General features: G+C 43.7%; 1 protein-coding gene across 6 annotated transcripts in view; it reads right to left on the bottom strand.

Annotated features, from left to right (window-relative positions):
* The window catches only part of TBC1D31 (TBC1 domain family member 31), a 60,358-nt gene extending 58,970 nt beyond the window's left edge, over positions 1 to 1,388 (bottom strand). For all 6 annotated transcript variants that reach the window (XM_082859089.1, XM_082859094.1, XM_082859090.1 and 3 more), the window contains exon 1: positions 1,206 to 1,388. In XM_082859089.1, coding sequence (XP_082715215.1) covers positions 1,206 to 1,282 — 77 coding nt within the window. In that variant the 5' untranslated portion in view covers positions 1,283 to 1,388. The remainder of the gene's footprint in view (positions 1 to 1,205) is intronic.
* Positions 1,389 to 19,938: the final 18,550 nt, after the last annotated feature.

Below are 19,938 nucleotides of genomic sequence, written 5' to 3'. Positions count from 1 at the left end.
GGAATTAGAAGCAATAAGGTCAATCTGTGTGCAGCAACGGGAACCAAGATGGTACCACTTTGGGACAAAGGCTTCCATTAAAGTCACCCAGGAGCCTCAAACAGGACAGATACCTGGGAACTGAATGAAAAGAAGAGTTGGGGAGGGAGGGATGAATGGGCAGGGCAACGGCAATTTTTAGGGCAGTGAGAATACTTTGTATGAGACCGTAATGGTGGATGAGTCATTATACATTTGTCCAAACCTACAGGATGTAGAACACCAAGACTGAATCCTAATGTTAACTGTGGAATTTGGGTAATAATGATGTCTTCATGCAGGTTCATCAATTGCAACAAATATCTAATGGAGAATATTAATAAGGGGCAGGCTAGGCATGTGTGGGAGCAGGGGGTATAAGGGAAATCTCTGTACCTTCCTCTCAATTTTGCTGTGAACCTAAAACTGTCCTAAAGAAACAAAGTTTATCAAAAAAAAAAAAAAAAGCAGCAGCAACTATAGCCTTACTAGAAAGAGTGCCCTACCTTGTGAACCGCAACCCCTTCCTCCACCGCTACCATCACCATACACGTTAATACGTAAACTCCAAGAGAACCAGAAGTTTGTTTTGGTCCACAGCTGTCCCTCAGCGCTTAGAAGCTTGGCACATAGTAAGTGCTCATCAAATAGTCGATGAGCGAATGCTTGCCTGAATACAAACAATGATTCAAGGATGGATAAACTGCGGCATTTGGAAGGGGGAGAAATGCATTGTTCTCCTCCTCCCGCATCAGTTCCTCCTCCTGAGTTCTTTCCCAGCTGGAATAACTAACGAGTATTTACTGAGCATCAACTGCATGCCAGGAATACTACAGGGATTCTGTGTTAATTAAGGCAGGCAGTCCTGGTACTCACCAGAAACTCAAATTCCCTGGCATAAACCAGGACCTCCCGCTCCACGTTGATTCTAATGAGACCCCGTCCCCAGGACTGGGAGGAGGGTCTCTAAGGATCATGAAACTCAGGGCACTTGGGTTGCTCGAGGTCACCCAACCCAGGTATCCGGGGCAGGATCAGAGTCAGGACCCGAACCTCCATCCGGCCCCCCGCACCCCTTCCCGAGATCCTCCCCAACAGCCCCTCCAACGCCTCGCCAAAGCCGCGGACCCGCCCCTTGCCGGCGGCCATCCCCCTCCACAGCGCGCGCCTCCCGCCGCGGCCTTTACCCGTCCCGAGTGGCCGGGGATGGTTTGCGGTGCCATATCTTGCCGCTCTCCTTGTTGCCCAGGTTTATGCTCTGCATATCGCAGTCCACGCGCAACCGCCGCCTGTCCAGCGGACAACGGTCCCGGCGCCTTTCCGGCACGCCCCGCGCTTCCTGCCCGGGAAACTTGAGCGCCGGCCGTGGCTGCCCGTAACCCCGCCGACCGTACCAAGAGCGCGCAGGCCGCCGATCGGACGGCGCTAAACCCCGCCCAGGCGACCCCTCCCGCTCAGGCCAATGGAATCAGCCTACGACCTTCTTCCTTAGACTCCGCCCCCTTTCGCGGTCCGTTCTCCCCTCCCCACCCCCCCAAAACCTTCTGGGAATCGTAGTTTTCTGCAGGTGTAACCTGGCGCGCGGAATCGGCTTGGGATTTCTGCTTTCTGGGGGCCTCGCTGGGTTTTAGGCGTTCAACGGAAGCAATAAAAGTGATTTTTCCCCAGGGCCCCCAGATCCCGTTTCACGTTGCGTTTAGGGATTGAGGAGTTGTACAGACAACTAATAGAGAAGCAAGGACGCAAATGCATTGAGAATTGAAGGGTTCCTTTTATAGAACGTTCGGGTTCAAAAAAGAACCTTGATGGAGTCCACTCTTCTTGGCCTTTTCATCATCGTAATGAATGTTGTTTTAATTCCGTAGTCTCACAAGAGGCTCCAGTATTATGGCGTCGGATCCACCAGTCATGCACCGGTAAAGCAATGTCATCAACAATCAGTTGCGTTGACGTCAGAGAAATTCTTTTTGGTAAATATTTACTTAGAACTTGTATAGTGCTTACTAGGTATCAAACACTCTTCTAAGTGCTTTAGGACTATTAACTCATTTAAGTTTTTTAATCCTCATAACAAACCTACAACATTGGTGATACTGTCACCTTCATCTTTAGTGCTTTATGAGGTAGTGTATTGGTTTGCTGAGGCTTTGTGCCACAAACTTGGTGGCTAAAACAACAGAAATTTATTCTCTCACAGTTCTGGAGGCCGGAGTCTGAATCAAAGTGTTGGCAGGTCACTCCCTCCAGAGGCCCTAGGGAAGATTACTTTACCTCTTCCACCTTCTGGTGGTTGCTGGCTTCCTTGGCGTGGGACCACATCACTCCATTCTCTGCCTGCAACTTCACCAAGCCTTGTCTTTTCCTCTAATCTCTGTCTCAAATCTCCCTTTGCTTTTCTCTTATAAGAACACCTGTCCTTGGATTTAGGGCCCACCTGGATAATCTAGGATAATCTCCTCATTTCAAGATCCTTAACTTACTTACACCTGCAAAGACCCATTTTCCAAATAAGGTAAGATTCACACGTTCTGGGCATTACTCCCTGGGTATATATTTCCGGGGTCCACCATTCAACCCACTACGGGTAGAAAAATGACTTTTTACAAAATTATATGACCATGATATTTAAAAAGCACAAACTCTAGCAGAAATACAAAACGCTCACAAAAATTTAGCAGTGTGGATTTTTAAACTTTTTTTTTTTTTTTTTGCGGTACGCGGGCCTCTCACTGTTGTGGCCTCTCCCGCTGCGGAGCGCAGGCTCCAGACACGCAGGCTCAGTAGCCATGGCTCACGGGCCCAGCCACTCCGCGGCATATGTGGATCCTCCCGGACCGGGGCACGAACCCGTGTCCCCTGCATCGGCAGGCGGACTCTCAACCACTGCGCCACCAGGGAAGCACAGGTTTAACTTTTTAAGAAAGTATCAGTCATTTTCAAAGTAGTTGTCATTTTACATACCCACCGATACTGGATAGTGTAGGATAGTTTCAGATGCTCCGTATCTGTGATGAGTCTTTGTCATTATAGCCGTTCTAGGAGTGTGGTGGTACTTCATGGTGAGTTTATTTTGTGTGGGATCCTAGTTCCCTGACCAGGGATCGAACCCACACCCCCTGCAGTGGAAGCTCGGAGTCTTAAGTGCTGGACCACCAGGGAATTCCCTTTCATGGTGATTTTAATTTCCATTTCTGGAATGACAAATGATGTTCAGTATCTTTTCTTGGGATTTTTTGCCTTCTGCATATATCTGCTCAAATCTTTTGCCTGATTTATAATTGGATTGTTTTCTTATTATTGAGTTTTGAGGATTCTGTATATGTTCTGGATATAGGCCTTTTATCATGTTTATGTTCTGCAAATATTTTCTCCTAGTCTTTGTCTTGTTTTTTCATCCTCTTGACCATGTCTTTGAATGCACAGAAACTATTAATATGGATGAAGGGTTGACCAAGTCAGTCACCGTGGAAGGAAACCAAACAGGCAACAGTTGGATGACAAAGGTCCGTTGACATATTGTGTAGGAAAGCTGACATTGCACAGGAAAGAGTTCTGTTTCATCAGTAAAACAGAAATGTTTGTCATGCTGCTAACTGACACAAACCCAGGCAATGTTTTCCGTTTCCTAGACAACTATTTGGCCCTGTAAGGAAAGGGGTGAGGAGGCCAAAGCCATTACAGGTGAACTATGACATAGTGCATGTCCCCCAACCTTTAAACATGAATCAGAACAGAAAAGGAAAATCAAAGGGTTGTGTTCCAAGTTGCTTAAATAAATATTCATGCCTAGGGGTTCTCATAAAACATACATGAAAGCAACCAAGGGTAGTATTTCATGTGGAATCAAAAGGATTTGACACCTACAGTTGAAATGGTACAGTATCAAAGCAGAGGGGAAAATGTGATGTTGATCTTGACAGGCGGCAAGATCAGTCCCACATACAGTAAGAAACAGCTCACATAAACTAGGGTTTCTAAAAGGCCTCCTCCAGACTAAAGGAAGGAGGAGACCAGAGGGTGAAGCTCCCTCTTCCACGGCAGAGTGGGCAGTGGTTGCAAGTTTCTCATCTTTACAGCCCTTACGCGTGGCCAGGAGAGGAGTAGGACTTAGAATTCTTGATCTCTATCTCGTCCAAAGCTGTCCTAAGAAGCAAGGACAGCCTAGAGCCACCTCTGCCTTAGCTGCAACTGCATAATATCCCATCTTATGGATGCAGCATAATTTAATAATTCCCCTATTTTGGGCAGTTGGGTTTAAAAAAATTATATGCAAACATTATGCCAGAGAAATTAATATCTAAGTGTGTAATTGTAAGCACTGGTATAAGCCAGCTCAGGAAGCTTCTATAGGGAAGCTTAAACCTTCCAAATTATGCTCTGCATGTAGTGGTCTATTCCAAAGGCCTCCCTGGGCAGAGGGCTGTGGAGTCAGAGAATTCTGGGAATATCTCCCATAGGACTGGATAACTATTCTTGATTCACAGGCTCCTAATAACTTGTGGGCTCAGAGGACAGACGATCCATCACGTGTGACAGGATGCCAGTAAACCATGAGTAAAATGCCTCTAAGTGCTGTAAGGGAGGAAGGCAAACTGATTGGGCTAAGCATTTATTGTCCACTGAAGTATTCTAGGGCAGCGTGGCATCCTTCCTGCCCGCTCTGGGCAGTGTGTGGAGAGAGGCCACAGAGCCGAGTGAGGATGAACACTTTCATGGCAGAGCAAAATCTTTGGAGATGGTCTTTGGGGGACACCAAGTCCACCGTCTCCCCAGATTGCCAGCATTCTGATTAAAGGCAACTTTCCTTTCTACCAAATTCTGCGAGTATTGATTTTTTTCAAGCAGCGAGCAGCCCGACCTGATTTGGTAACATTTTCATTGCCCTAAAAATCCTATGTGCTCCACCTATATTCATCCCTCCCCCCTCTCTAACTCTCTAAGTATTTTTGTTACTTTCATTATATAGATGGCTTTGAAAACTACTGCAAGCAGCTATCCACGGGAGGAAAGAGAAAGATAAGATAGAGATGCGCAGTGGGGCGGGCTCTTTCACCTATAGACCTTAGAAGGGTGTTGTCTTTGTTAGTGAAGTAGTGGGCTGGACGCTGGTTCCATCTGCTTGACCCTTCAGAGAATTCTATGCGAGGACGTAGATGTGGACAGGTGTGGGTTGGCATAGGTAACCACTTTTCACTTCGTTATTACATAGTTTCTTCTTTGGTCTTGCTTGCTTTTATTTTTTAATCCTATAGAAGCTCCTATTTGAATTTTGCATAAAATTAAAATTTTGCATAAAATTAAAACCTCTAAGTCATAAGTACTGTGAACATAGAGTCCTAATTTCAAGTATTCTGCCCTGTACTCCCCCCAAGTACATTGCACTTATTAGATCTTGTACCCTGACTAGTGGTTTGGAAAATGTGGGCAGCCTATATGTAAAGGCATGGTACCCAGAATGCCTAAGTACATTGGCTCTAGAGCTTACGAGTACTATAACCTTGGGCAAAGTATTTAACTTCTCTGTGCCTTGATTTCTTCATCTGTAAGATCAGGCCAATAATAGTGCCAACCCCATAGAGTTGTGAAGAATTTAGAACAGCAGCTGACACATAGAAGTCGTCTCCTAGTTATTATTATTGCCATTATTTAAGCCCTTCTAGGGAGAGTACCAGTGATATGCAGATACATTTAACAACTGGCTGTCTGGACAAAAAACTCTGGTTTGTAGAATTTGGCAATTTCTGTGGTATAAATACTCCTACTATGGCCAATTTCAAGCTGTGAATGTGATGTCATTGAATGCAGATTTGGAGAGAGATGAGCCGTAGCACACTATTATATAGTATGGTCACCATACAGATACAATAGACACAACCCCAAGAGCATGGATAATAGTAAAATGGATTAAAATAATTTAAAAAATGATATGTTTTGAGTATTACCTTTTCAAAAATATAATTTATTTCTACCTAAGTTAATATAATTTAATATTTAATAATTGACTCAGAAAATTACTGAAAATTTAACAGTTTGCTCTTGTGAGCTAGCATGAGCCTGCTCCAGCTCTGCACTGTTTCTTACTTTCATCAACTTAGACATTTGCTAATGTTTCAGCTGACTTGCTATGTAACACAGTACCTCAAAACTTATTGGCTTAAAACAAAACTGATTTCCTGTTTTCCAGTCCTGTGAGTTGACTGGGCTCAGCTGAACAGTTCTTCTGTTCCACATGGTGTAGCCGAGATCACTCACGGTTGCATTCAGCCCAAGTTCATCTTGAACTGGAACATCCACAATGGCTTCTCATCTACCAGTGCGTCTCTCCATGTGGCCTCTGGGCCTTCAGGAGTCTAGCCTGATCTTCTTTACATGGTACTGGCTCTCAAGAAAGGAATGTTCTAATAGGACAAGCCTGAATGTGTCAGTGTTTAACAAGCCTGTTTGTATCACCATGCCCGCTAGTGTCCCATTGGCTAAAGGAGGTCACATGGTCAAGTCTAGACTCAATGTAGGTGGGAATTACATATGTGCAGGAATCCCGAGAGATTTTGTCATAGGCTACTAATATAATGGTTGACCACGGATGACATCAGGAAATCCCAGGGCACATTCGGTGGGAGTACACATAGGAATAAAGCTTCCTTTGAGGGGAGTTGAGAGTGTTGTCCTACCGTACATGTGTGGGGTGTGCGCGCGTGCGCATGTGTGTGCGTGTGTGTAGGATGTATGGGGAATTGCAAATGGAGGAGGGGGAGTAGACAAGCACCACGTATAACTCAGTGGTTCTCAACCAGCGGTGAGTTTGACCCCCAGAACCCCAGAGGACATTTGGCCACATCTGCAGACATTCTTGGTTGTCATAACTGGTGAGGTTGTCATTTGCTGCCAATCACCCTTTGCACAGGGAAGCCCCTCACCAACAAATAACTGTCTAACCCAAAGTGTCAACAGTGCCGAGGCTAAGAAACCCTGTGTGTAACCTCACAGCACCAATTTGGCTGTTTAGTATGTGCTCTCTCTTCCCAACACGTTTTCCCTACTGCCTCTGACAGCACGTGCAAGATATAAAATTCTTTCCCAGCTCTCCAAATGCATGTTTAGCCTACTTGGATCGGCTTCAAACAAATGCGACAGATGTAGCCTTTCTGGATCCAGTGCCTTGCCAGGCAAGCATATGCATGTTTGCACATCACGTCTGCAAAATTCCGCGACTGAAAGAGGTCACACCTCCAACTTCCAGGAAAATATCTCAAGTGACTTTTCCCCCAAGTCTTCCAGCTCTCAGAAGCTCTTGATACCTCTCTTTGCTCGCTTCTCCAGGGAAGCTATTCTGTTCTGTTCCTCATTATGCCAAGGTTACATTTGCCTTATCTGAGCAAAAGAATCCTCACTCATTAGTTCAGTAAATGTCAATGGAACGCATGTTGCTGGCCAGGGCTGTCCTGGGTGCTGGGGTTCAGCAGGGAATGAGACACAGTTGCCTTGGCATGGAGCTTGCCGTTCTAGTTGGGGAGACAGACAACAACTAAGGGAATAAATAAATGATATCATGTTAGGTAATGAAAAGTGAAGACGATTTTAAGCAGGGTAAAGGGATGAGAACGATGGGGGTGGGGTGATACTTTGATTAAGGGGTTTAGGGAAGGCACTGTTGAGGGGTGCTGTCTGATCAGGGAACTGGACGCTGAGCGGGAGGGAGACACAATGACAGGTTCCCCACAGTGTACTCATTGCACAGTGTGGGAGCTTAGTATTTGGTTCCCAGTGCTGCTGTCACCAAGTATCACACATTGGGTGGCTTAAAACAACCAGATGTATCCTGTATGTCTCCAGAGGCCAGAGGTCTGCAATCAAGGTACTGGCGGGGTTGATTCCTTCTGGAGGCTCTGCAGAGCATCTGTTCCCTGCCTCTCTCCTAACTCCTGGGGGTGGCTGGCAATCCTTGGTGTCCCTCGCTTTGTAAACGGATTACTCCAACCTCTGCTCTTGTCTTCACATGGCCTTCTCCCCTGTGTGTGTCTGTGTCTGTTTTCTCTTTTTATAAGGAAACCAAGTCATTGCTAATCCAGTAGTTTAGCTCACCCTAATCTAGTCTAACCTCATTTTAACTTAATGACATCTGCAAAGACTCTATTGTCAAATAAGGTCATGGTCACGGTACTGGGGGTTAGGACATTAATATATCTTTTGGGGGAATACAATTCAACCCATAGCGAGATTGTCTTGGGTTATCACAATGACTAGGGGCACAACTGGCCTTTAGAATAGGGGGCAGGGATGCTAGCTAGGCATCCTGGAGTGTATAAACTGGTCCCAAACTCTTTTGAATGTTACCAAGATATTCCTGTAAATGAAAACCCTGTTTGTAATAGCTAAACTAGAACTGAATTCTGTGTTACATATATATAAACATAAAGGATATTTACAGGGATTTTACATTCACTAACTTTTCCTAGAATGCACCTACCGTACTCATTGAGGCAAGATTGTACTTATTTTCTTTCTTCTTTTTTAAAAATTGAAATATATTTGACATATAAAATTGTGTAAATTTAAGGTGTATGTACTTGTTCTTTCTAATGTATGTGTGGATGTGTTCTTATTTCCTCTTCTTTATTACATGAAAAATGGCATTATATATATTTATACTATTTTGCACTCTCTTTTCCACTTATCAAGGTATCCTGGATATCACTCCATATGGTTTTGTAGAGATCTTTCTTATTCTTTGTTTACAGCTGCATATTATTCTAATGTGTGAATGTATTATAGTTTATTCAATCTATCTTCTATGTATGGGCACTTAGGTTCTTTCCGATAGGTTGCAGTTACAAATGGCACAATAAATAACCTTGTATCTAAGTTTTTGTACAATTTTTTTTGTACTGTTACAGATTTATCTTCAGGTTGAATTACTAAAATTGACATTGTCAGATTAAAGGGTAAATGCATACGTTGTTTCTATTGTAATAATTTCCTTCCCTAGGGATACTAATTCTTGCCAGTCTAATAGGTGAGAAATAGTATCTGAGTATGGTTTTAAGTTGCATTTCTCTTATTATGAGAAAAGTTGAATATCTTTTAATATGTTTTCGGGTAATTTAATATATTTTTTGGTGAATTATCTGTGTATTTTGTCCACTTTCTGTTGGGTTTTTGGTATTTTTTCCCCTCAGATTTTACAAGTTCTTTATTTACATGGGGATATTAGTCTTTTATCTGTGATATACCTTGAAACTATTTTCTCCCACTTTGCCTTTTGACTTTGTAACTTTTTTGTTAAGCAAACATTTTATTTTTACAAAGTTCAATTTATCTTTTTATTAATTATCTATGAACTCTGATGCCCTTTGTTATATTCAGAACTTTCCTGAGTTGTCCACCATTTTAGGTAATCCTGTAACCAATGCCAATCCTGTAACCTATGTGGCTGGTGTTGTTTGAGTTACAAATATAGCATGTGGGTATCTGTCTGCACTTGTAGTTCTTCACTCATCATGACTTTATGTGTAACTGCAAGCAGCAGACTATTTCATTCCACCTGCTGATGTAGCTGTGCCTGAACATTTATATGTTAAAATACATATTATAGTATAAATCAATTTTCTTTTATTTCTCATTTATATGATAATTAGGCACTATATTGATTTTATTGGAACTGTAATTTATAACTTATGATTTTCATTTTGGAATAGCAAATATTTGTTTTTTTAAAAAATAAATTTATTTATTTAATTTATTTATTTTTGGCTGCACTGGGTCTGCATTTCGGTGGCGGGCTTTCTCTAGTTGCAGCGAGCAGGGGCTTCTCTTCGTTGCGGTGCGTGGTCTTCACATTGCGGTGGCTTCTCTTGTTGTGGAGCACGGGCTCTAGGCGCGCAGGCTTCAGTAGTTGTGGCTCGCGGGCTGGCTCGCGGGCTCAGTAGTTGTGGCTCGCGGGCTCTAGAGCACAGGCTTTGTAGCTGTGGCACACACGGGCTTAGTTGCTCCGCAGCATGTGGGATCTTCGCGGACCAGGGATTGAACCCGTGTCCCCTGCATTGGCAGGCAGATTCTTAACCACTGCGCCACCAGGGAAGCCCCAAATATTTGTTTTAAAAAGTGTGTATTTTGGACTTCCATGATGGTGCAGTGGTGAAGCAGGGAGCAGGGAGACCACTTAGAAGTCTACTGCAGAAGTTCAGTCACTAAGGAATAGTTGGGATGGGGGGTAGCATAGTGGAGATATTGCAAAGTGGTTGGATTGGGGATATATTTTGAAGTTGGAGAGGCCAGGATTTGCTCATGAAATTTCTTCCGTCTTGTGTGAAGAGTTATACAACCCAGCCTCCACCTGAAGGAGCTTATACTCTAGAGGAGACAGCTACACACACACACACACACACACACACACACACACACGTAATTATAAAACAGAGAGCTAAGTGCAATGATGGTGATTTGTGTAAGGTGTTCTAGGAGTATAGAGGAAGCGTGTGGAGCATTGACCTAGGATGGGGAGTCAGGGGAAATTTCTAGAATGAATCATAATTCATCCATTCCACAAGTATTTCTGCAGCACCCATTATGTATCAGGCACAGATGTAAGCACTGGGGATACAAAAGTGAACAAAACAAAGCCTCCATCCTTGTGGAGCTCACATGCTAGAGGTCACAAGTCTGAGACCGTCTTCTTTTTTGGTGGAAGCAATCAGTACTTGTTGTATACGTAACATGACTCATTGGTGTTATTCAACTGTAGTCACAGGATTCTGGAAGGCCATTCCCTCGAGGCACCTGAATGTTTTCAGAGGGAAAGAAAAGGAAGAGGAGGGGAGAGTCTTGGCTGGAGTGGGAGGGAGGGAGGGCAGGTAGGGCTGGATTGACACCTTTAGAGTCAGACCCTAAATCTAAAAAGATGAAGGTACCTACTCCCGTTTGTAATTCAAAATCAGAAACAACAGATTATCCGATTGGGAGATTCTATCGATAGATAAATTCACTGAGACCCTGCTTTGCTGGTGTCCTAAACCTGTTCATCATTTACCAGTGGCTGGTGAAGGGGACTGGCCATCTGGGTTGTGGATAGGCTGAGAGCCAGAGCCTGTCCCTACGTGGAAACCGGAATTTGATTGGGAACTCAGCTGGAGGTGCCGGGGATCTGATTCTTCTCCAATGCTATGCAGAGCTCAAGGGAAATGACCCTGTAGCCTAAGCTTTCTATGGGTGAAAAGCAGTATGACAATATGCAGTAAGTGGGCAGATCCAGGTTTTGTTGGGCCTGAAGTTTATACAATTTGAGGGGCCCTCTTGAAGAAAAAAGAGTAAAATTATGAATACAAAATTAAGCGAAAGCCTTGGAAGAGCCGTGTGAGGGGTCCGGTAGCCTAATGTTGATTAGCTGTACAATCAGGTGATCTCCAGGAATAATAGTCATAAGGATGTTTGTATCCTTTCATCTCAGAATCCCACTCCTAGAAATCTGTTCCGTAGAATTATTGAGAGGCAGTGTGGCACAGTAGTTAAGAGCAAGATAAAATGCAAGGTCCTTTCAGTAAACTACAAAGTCTTGTCTGATTCTTCCTTTCTCTCTCTGAACTTCTGCCCAACTCCCTCTCCACTCGGCCACACTGGTCTTCGTGCTGTACCGCCTCCGTTCCAGGCACCATCCCACTTCTGGGCCTTTGCTGGTCCTTCTACCTGAACTGCTGTTCCCCCAGATATCCACATTGTTTGTTCTTTCACCTCCTTAAGACCTTTACTCAAATATCTCCTGAGGTCACAGTGAGGCCTTTCCTGACCAACCCAAATCTCTTTCTCTTTATTTTTTTTCCCTAGCATTTATCAACAGTTTTCTACTAAACGTCTTACTTTTACCCTTTTCAACTGTCTTTCTACATCCTATAGGATGTAACCTCTAAGAGGACAGAATTATTTGTCAATTTGGTTTACAGCCGGATCCTCAATGCCTACAAGAGTACCCGGTACAATAACAAGGTCCTGTGGTCTGATTGTTGGTGTTTTTCCCAAATTCTCCCCAAAGTGCTGAAATCCTACTGCCCAATGTGATGTAGGAGGTGGGGCCTTTTGTAGGCTCCACCCTCGTGATGAGGTTAACACCCTTATGAAAGAGATCTGGGAGAGCTCCCTTGCCCCTTCCACCAATGTGAGGATGTGATGGAGAAGTCTGCAACGTGAAGAGGGCCTTCACCAGAACCTGGCCCTGCTGGCACCCTGGTCTTGGACTTCCAGCCTCCAGAATTGTGAGAAATAAATTTCTGTTGCTTATAAGCCACCCAATCTATGGAACTTTGTTATAGCAGCTGGTTCAGAGTAAGACACAAGTATTTGACAAAAACCTTGTTGAAGGGCCGAATTAAAGAGTACCACCGGGCTTCCCTGGTGACGCAGTGGTTGAGAGTCCGCCTGCCGATGCAGGGGACACGGATTCATGCCCCGGTCCGGGAAGATCCCACATGCCGTGGAGCGGCTGGGCCCGTGAGCCATGGCCGCTGAGCCTGCGTGTCTGGAGCCTGTTCTCCGCAATGGGAGAGGCCACAACAGTGAGAGGCCCGCGTACCACAAAACAAAAACAAAAAGAAAAAGAGCACCACCTTTGAATTCAGATAGACCTGGGTTTAAATCTTACCTATGCATCTGCTGGCAAGTGGCAAGTGACTTCACTTTTCTGAGGCTGTTTCTTCATGTATTTATTTATTTTTTAAATATGTTTTCCCTTCTATTCTTTATTTTTTTAAAGGTTTATTTTTATTATTATTATTTTTGGCCACGTTGGGTCTTTGTTGCTGTGCGGGCTCTCTCTAGTTGCGGCAAGCAGGGGCTACTCTTCGTTGCAGTGTGTGGCCTTCTCATTGTGGTGGCTTCTCTTGTTGCGGAGCACAGGCTCTAGGTGTGCAAGCTTCAGTAGTTGTGGCACGTGGGCTCAGTAGTCGTGGCACACAGGCTTAGTTGTTCCGCGGCATGTGGGATCTTCCCGGACCAGGGATCGAACCTGTGTCCCCTGCATTGGCAGACGGATTCTCAACCACTGCACCACCAGGGAAGTCTCCTGTTTCTTCGTTTATAAATGGAAATAAAAGTACCTCATAGGGTGATGTGTTCTTGCAAAGACTAATGGATAAGGTGCCAAACTGTTAACACTCAGTAAATGTTAGCTATTAGTGAAAAAAACAGTTAGCTATTTTATACAAAGACGTATATGCATAAAGATTTTCAAATTGTCAACACACAAAATTAATCAATGCATAGGACAACCAGTACCTATGAGATGTTTTTGAGTTTATAAAAAGCCTTCATTATTTTCACAGAGGTACAGCAGGGTGGTTAAAAGATTGACTCAAGTCAGATAGACCTAGATGTGAGTCACCACTTACACTTATGTGACTTTGGATAAATTAATCTCTGTTTCTGTAATAATAGTACCTGCCTATGGGGGTTAGTGTAACCGAGCAGGACTCTATGAAGCCTTCCCAGAATAGACCTCCACCCATGTCCTCCGCCTACATTTTGTCTGTAGAAATAATTTAGTCAAAGAATAAATTTAATCAGAGAAGTGAGAAAATGCAGAAAGGAAAACAGTCAAGCAGGATAAAATAATAATACTTTAGCCATTAAACAGACCTTTATTTCTTCCTCAAGGACTATAGATAATATCCTGAGCCATGGCCTTTGAGCTGTTTTGCAGATACTGAAACCCCCAACCAGGTGGAAGAAGTTAACTGTATGCTGCCCACAGACATGTAGACCTCAGATGGATTGGAACCAGAAAGTTGATGATGCTGACTTCTGATTACCTCACCACCAACCAATCAGAAAAATGTCCACCAGCTGACCACTCCCTGCTCCTTGAACGCTATAAAACTCACTACCCTCTCCAGGGTGGGACACACAGTTCTGAGGGCAATAGCCTGCTGTGGTCCCGTTTGCCTGAAAGCAATAAAGCTATTCTTTTCAACTTCACCCAAAACTCTTATCTCTGCGTTTCTAGTGGCACCGGTGAACAGAGGCCGAGTTTCGGCAACATTAGTGTGAACATTAAGAGAGATGATGCCCAGGGACTTCCCTGGTGGCGGAGAGGTTAAGAATCTGCCTTCCAGTGCAGGGGACACGGGTTCGAGCCCTGGTCCGGGAAGATCCCACACACCGCGGAGCGTCTAAGACCGTGCGCCACAACTACTGAGCCTTCGCTCTAGAGCCCTTGAGCCACAACTACTGAGCCCGTGTGCTGCAACTACTGAAGCCCGCGTGCCTAGAGCCCGTGCTTCGCAACAAGAGAAGCCACCGCACTGAGAAGCCCGCTCACCGCACCGAAGAATAGCCCCCGCTCACTGCAACTAGAAAAAGCCCATGTGCAGCAACGAAGACCCAACGCAGCGAAAAATAAATAAATAAATTTATTTATTTAAAAAAGAGAGAGAGAGAGAGATGATGCCCAGAAAGCACAAGCACAGAGCTTGGTAAACAGCAGGCTCTCAATTAAAACAAACAAACAACAACCTTGATGTAGGTGGCAGGTAATACTATTTTCCCATTTGGATAAGTCAGCTAAGCGGTTAGTTACTGCCCGTGGTCACACAATCAGCAGAGGACAGAGGCAGGACTGGAATCCAGGTTGATTCCTTTACAGTGTGTAGAAGGCTCTTTAGTACACACACACACACACACACACACACACACACACACACACACACACGTGCACTAATCAGAATAACAAATGGGAAATGCTTTATATGCTATTTACTAATCCTCTTGTTTCCCAGCCCGGTGTGCTGAAATAAAAATAATTGCCCAGGCTTAGGACTACAAATATGGACTGCTTCCGCCAGGCATAACAGAGACAAATTATTATTCTTGCCATAGCTTCTTCATCTGCAAGATGGGGCTAACAAAACCGCCTACTAGTTAACATAAAGATTAATTACATCTTTGCAATGTGCTTTGGATTTCTTGAAGCGAGACGGCACTAACGTGGCAGGCATCCCACTAGGATGGTGTTCCTATGTAACTGTTGTGACAGAAAGGTATTTAAATCATCAGTTCCCTGTCTGTCAGCATCACTCAGAAGCGTAGTGCTGAGATCTATCACCAGGCAATAATGTGTTCTCCGTTGTTGGTCTCCCTCCAGTTTTTTTAAGTTCTTGTTTTTTAGAGAAACAATAGGAAATATATTTCAATTACAGCAGGAGAGACATTGTTGAGGTTATCTTTTCTATTTCTCAATCTTTCTGAAGATGTTGACATTGAACCTCTTCCTTTCTGAAGAAACCTTTCTACTTATTTTTAAAGTTAACTTCAAAACACAAGTACATATAATTGGGATAAAATTTAAAAGGCACAAAAGGATATGCAATGAAACGCCTCCTTCCCACTCCTGTCTCCCAGCCTCTGAGTTTCCCTTCCCAAAGGTAACCACTGTTTCAAGCAAATACTGTGCGTATATTTTTGTGTGTGCCTTCTGTACAATTCATCTGTGTAATGGCGTAGCATGTGTCTTGTACTATTACTCTTGTGTTAATGCCGTCTGTTATTAGCGATTATTCCATGTGGGGGGCATACAAAATTATTTTTTTCTAATAAAGTTTGTATAGTATTCAATTATATGGATAAAGTGTAGTTTATTTAATCAGTTTCTTATTGACAGATAATCAGCTATTTCTAGTCTTTTGCTATTTCAGAAAATGCAGCAATGATTATCCCTGCAGATTAAAAAAAAGTTTGAGTGTACCTAAAATTTAAATTCCTAGAAATGAATTTAAATATTGCCAAATTGCTTGCTGGAGGGGTACCAATATATATTCTCATCAGTAATTCACGAGAGCGCCTGTTTCCCTCAAACCTCCACATTTTTTCCTAGAACGTAGCCTGGTATCATTACCTGCATGTTTTTAAATGATGACTTGTGTTGATGACAGTAACACAGGAACTTTCTTACAAGCTAAGTGATTGAATTCTAGAGCACGCTATCTGGAGCACTGGGGAAATCCTCTATTTAAGATAACTAAGAATTAAACACCTTTGTGTTTTATGCCCAGAATAGTTTATCACAATGTAGAGTGATTTTATAATAAAGAGAAATGGGAAAATCCTGAATGTCCATCTAGTCTGATGGTTCTCAAAGAATGGTCTGCAGATAACTTGCATCAGAATCACATGGTGGGTGGGGGAAGGGCTTTTGAAAATGCCGATTTCTAGGACCACCTCAAGCTTATGAAACTTGAAGTCTCTGGGGGATGGGCCAAGTTCTCACTGGTGACCCTCATACTCACTCTCATTTGGAAACACTGCTCTGTCATTAAGGTAGGGCAATTTGAAGGCAGACAAGCACTCTTACCGATTAACTTGTTTAAATTACAAAAGTGATAGATACATTTTCATTTTAAACATTTCAAAAGGAGAAATAAGCACAAAGAGAATTGTAATAAGTATACTGCTTCAAGCACTAGACATGAATTTGTCTCTTGTACATCTTCACAACAATCCTATGAGTTACCTTCTCCCCACCCATTTTACAGATGAAGAGACTGAGACACAGAGAGATTATTTTATTTTATTTTTGGCTGCGTCATACAGCGTGCGGGATCTTAATTCCCCATCCAGGGATCGAGCCCATACACCCTGCAGTGGGGGGCGCGGAGTCTTAACCACTGGACCACCAGGGAAGTCCTGAGGTTTCATTTTAAAAACATGATATTGCTAATAAGTGGCATAGTCACAATTTAAACTTGTGTTTCTAAACCCTGAAGTTGAATTCCAGAGTACACACTCAGTGAATTCTAGAGTACAACCCAGAAATAAATACTGACAAACACTGGATGTATGTTGTTTTATCCTTGTTTTTTTTCTCACGTACCTTACTTACGATTTCATCAGAGAAACCTTATTTATCCCTCCACCTAAGGTAGATAACCCATTTTTTTCTCACTGTACCTTGGATACAATGGGTAGTAGGTAAAAGAAAATGGGTGGAGATGTAGAGAAGGAAACTTAGGCGAGATTTCTAAATATCTATTTATACAACGTACTAGCTTTTCTTTTATATCAAAATTAGCTTACAAGGTTGTACCAATTTACACTCCCACCAGCTTTGTCCAGGTGAGACGTTTCTTCATATATTTACTATGCTTGATATTTCTTAGATCCCCAAATATTGTATAGTCTCATTAGACTATGGAATATTTAGTGCCTTTTTGTTCTGTAAAAAATGCTTTTGTTAATTAACATCAAGGACATGGTGCTAAGAAATGTTCTCCAAAATAACAGATTGGCAGAAACTTTGCTGTTTGAAATCAGTGTGGATGGAACACCCCATTCTTGCTGAAGGACCTGAGGCATACGGATCATTTTGACACAGGATTTTAAATCCAGGTGCAAAGCTTTAGATAAGGAGCTTTCAGACCCAACATTCCACACTTATCTTTTTTTTTTTTAAATCATAGGAGTACTGTATTTTTTTAAAATGTTATTTTTATTTATTTTTTATTTTTGGCTGCTTTTGCGTCTTTGTTGCTGCACGCGGGCTTTTCTCTGGTTGCGACGAGCAGGGGCTACTCTTCGTTGTAGTGTGCAGGCTTCTCATTGCGGTGGCTTCTCTTGTTGCATGCACAGGCTCTAGGCACGCGGGCTTCAGTAGTTGTGGCTCATGGGCTTCAGTAGTTGTGGCTCGTGGGCCCTAGAGCGCAGGCTCAGTAGTTGTGGCACATGGGCTTAGTTGTTCCACGGCATGCGGGATCTTCTGGGACCAGGGCTCGAACCCGTGTCCCCTGCATTGGCAGGTGGATTCTTAACCACTGCGCCACCAGGGAAGCCCCACATTTATCTTAATTTTGAGATTTCTAAGGAAAGAGGACCCTGGGTCTGCTTTTCAGCTCAGGCTTAGGCCTGATGTTAACACTTTTACAGACAGCTCTGCTCTGTTTTGAGGCTATCAAAACACTGCTTCATTTAAATTATACCACAACTCAACCCTTTCTTATAATCCAATAATGACCCTATTCTCTTTAGTTTGGTGAGATGTTTCAGTTTCCTCTGGAGTGCAGTCTCCCTCCTAGCAAGTTAAGAAATCTAACCTTCTGGACTATAGGTGTGTTCCTAGTGGTCTCTACTGGATGGCCTCATCAGTCTTAAACTGTAGGTCCTTATATGATCAGGCCAATCAAGATGACTGTTCTCTTGTCTCTGTACATCCCCTGCTGGACCAGTACGTACGTACTTCACCTACACCCTACTCACATGACTGACCTTCCTACCCCATGACCCAGCTAGTGATTGTTCTAATCTTTAGATCAGAACATTTCCCCCAGGATAGTTTATCAAAGGGGCAGTGAGGGGCATGCTCCTCCAATAGTTTCCCTGGTAACCGATAACCCAACCTGAAGTCAATTCCCCATATAACTGGTAACCTCTCTCTCCCCCAGGTAGCAAAGACTGCTGCCACATCCTGCCCACTGTCTGCCACACATGGTGAGGTGTCGCTCCAGGACCTTGCTTCAGATGTGTAAGCTCCCCCTATCCATTAAACCTTTGATGTCTCTGGCTGACTCTGGGCTCTTTCTTTGGTCTTGAAGCTGGGCAAGTGCAGGGCTTGCAGGCCTGCAGGGTGCAGCACAACAGTCCTATATCTAAAGACAATAGGAAAAGTTCTACTCTGTATCCTTTGATAGATTCTTTTAAAAACAAGAGGGATTTTCGTCTACTTGTAATTTAGGTCCTACCCAGCAAACTAGATTAAGAGTCATGATCATTTCTGCTTTCAGTTCCTCCAAATTGCAAGCCAGTTGGAGTTGTTGACTGAAGAAAAATCACGTAACCTAAAAGTTGTGAGCTAAATTTTATTCGAGGAATTTACTGAGGACTATAGCCCAGGACATAGCCTCTCAGATAGCTCTGAGGAACTGCTCCAAAGAGGTAAGGGAGAAGCCAAGATATATAGGAGTTTTTGCTGAAACAAACAAAAAAACCATGTAGTCAAATGTCAAAAGATTACTGCTAATTGCAAAAATCAGACATCTCAAGGTAAAGATTTTAGTGCTTTTCTTTGTATGGGAAGGTGCAATAATCTGGCTCATTGAAATTATTCCTTAGATATGCACCTTAACTATTTAGGGCCAGTATCCTGTTTTTCTCCACCCTGAATTCTCCTCAGGGCACACCATCTGGGTGGCTGCAGTGGCTAAGGGCCTGATGGCAGGCAACATTCCCTGTTTACTGGCATAGAAGTCAACATTCTGTTTACTGAAATGGCAGGCAACATTTTGTGTGTGCAGAGTGGCTGTTTTCTCTGTGTGGAAAACTCTCCAGATCTGTGTGTGTGTGTGGGGGGGGGGGGGCTCAGCTCAAAGATCACCTCCTCCAGCTTCTCCCTGACCTTTCTCATCGAAAGCGGCCATCTCTCCCCACACTTCTGCACTCCCACTCCATCACTCTATCCCCACTATCCTAACTTATCTTCCTTATTTTTCTTACCACTCTCTTGAAATTATCTTACTCAATTATTTGTTCATTACCTCCCTACCTTTGTATGGAAGCTCCAGGAGAGAAGGTACCATAACAGCTCTGATAGCTGCAGCACCTCCAGAGTCTAAAACCCTGTCTCGCACTTACTAAGCCCTTAATAAACATTTGTGGAAAGGATGGACAATTGAGGGGCTACATTGTACTTTATTTTCCTCCTTCCCCTTTAAACACCCTCCAAGTGGAACCACCTGGGCTATAAATCCGGCAGGAACTGGGTAGACGGCGTTCAGCCTCGCTATTGGCTGGAGTATCTGTCGTTGCTCCTGGCAACCACTGTTCCCCACCAGTCGTGAGGTCGGCCCCTCCTGGACCCGTCCCTCGCCCTCCCGCCTTCGAACCACCGAGCTTCTGCCCAGTGGTAAAAACGGTGCTCGCCCTTTAAGCGGCGGGACTTCTGGTTAACGTCGT

The sequence above is a fragment of the Leucopleurus acutus genome (genome assembly GCF_964270905.1).
Source record: "Leucopleurus acutus genome assembly, chromosome: 17".
NCBI classification, from domain to species: domain Eukaryota; kingdom Metazoa; phylum Chordata; class Mammalia; order Artiodactyla; family Delphinidae; genus Leucopleurus; species Leucopleurus acutus.
This window is presented reverse-complemented; position numbering and strand designations above follow the sequence as displayed.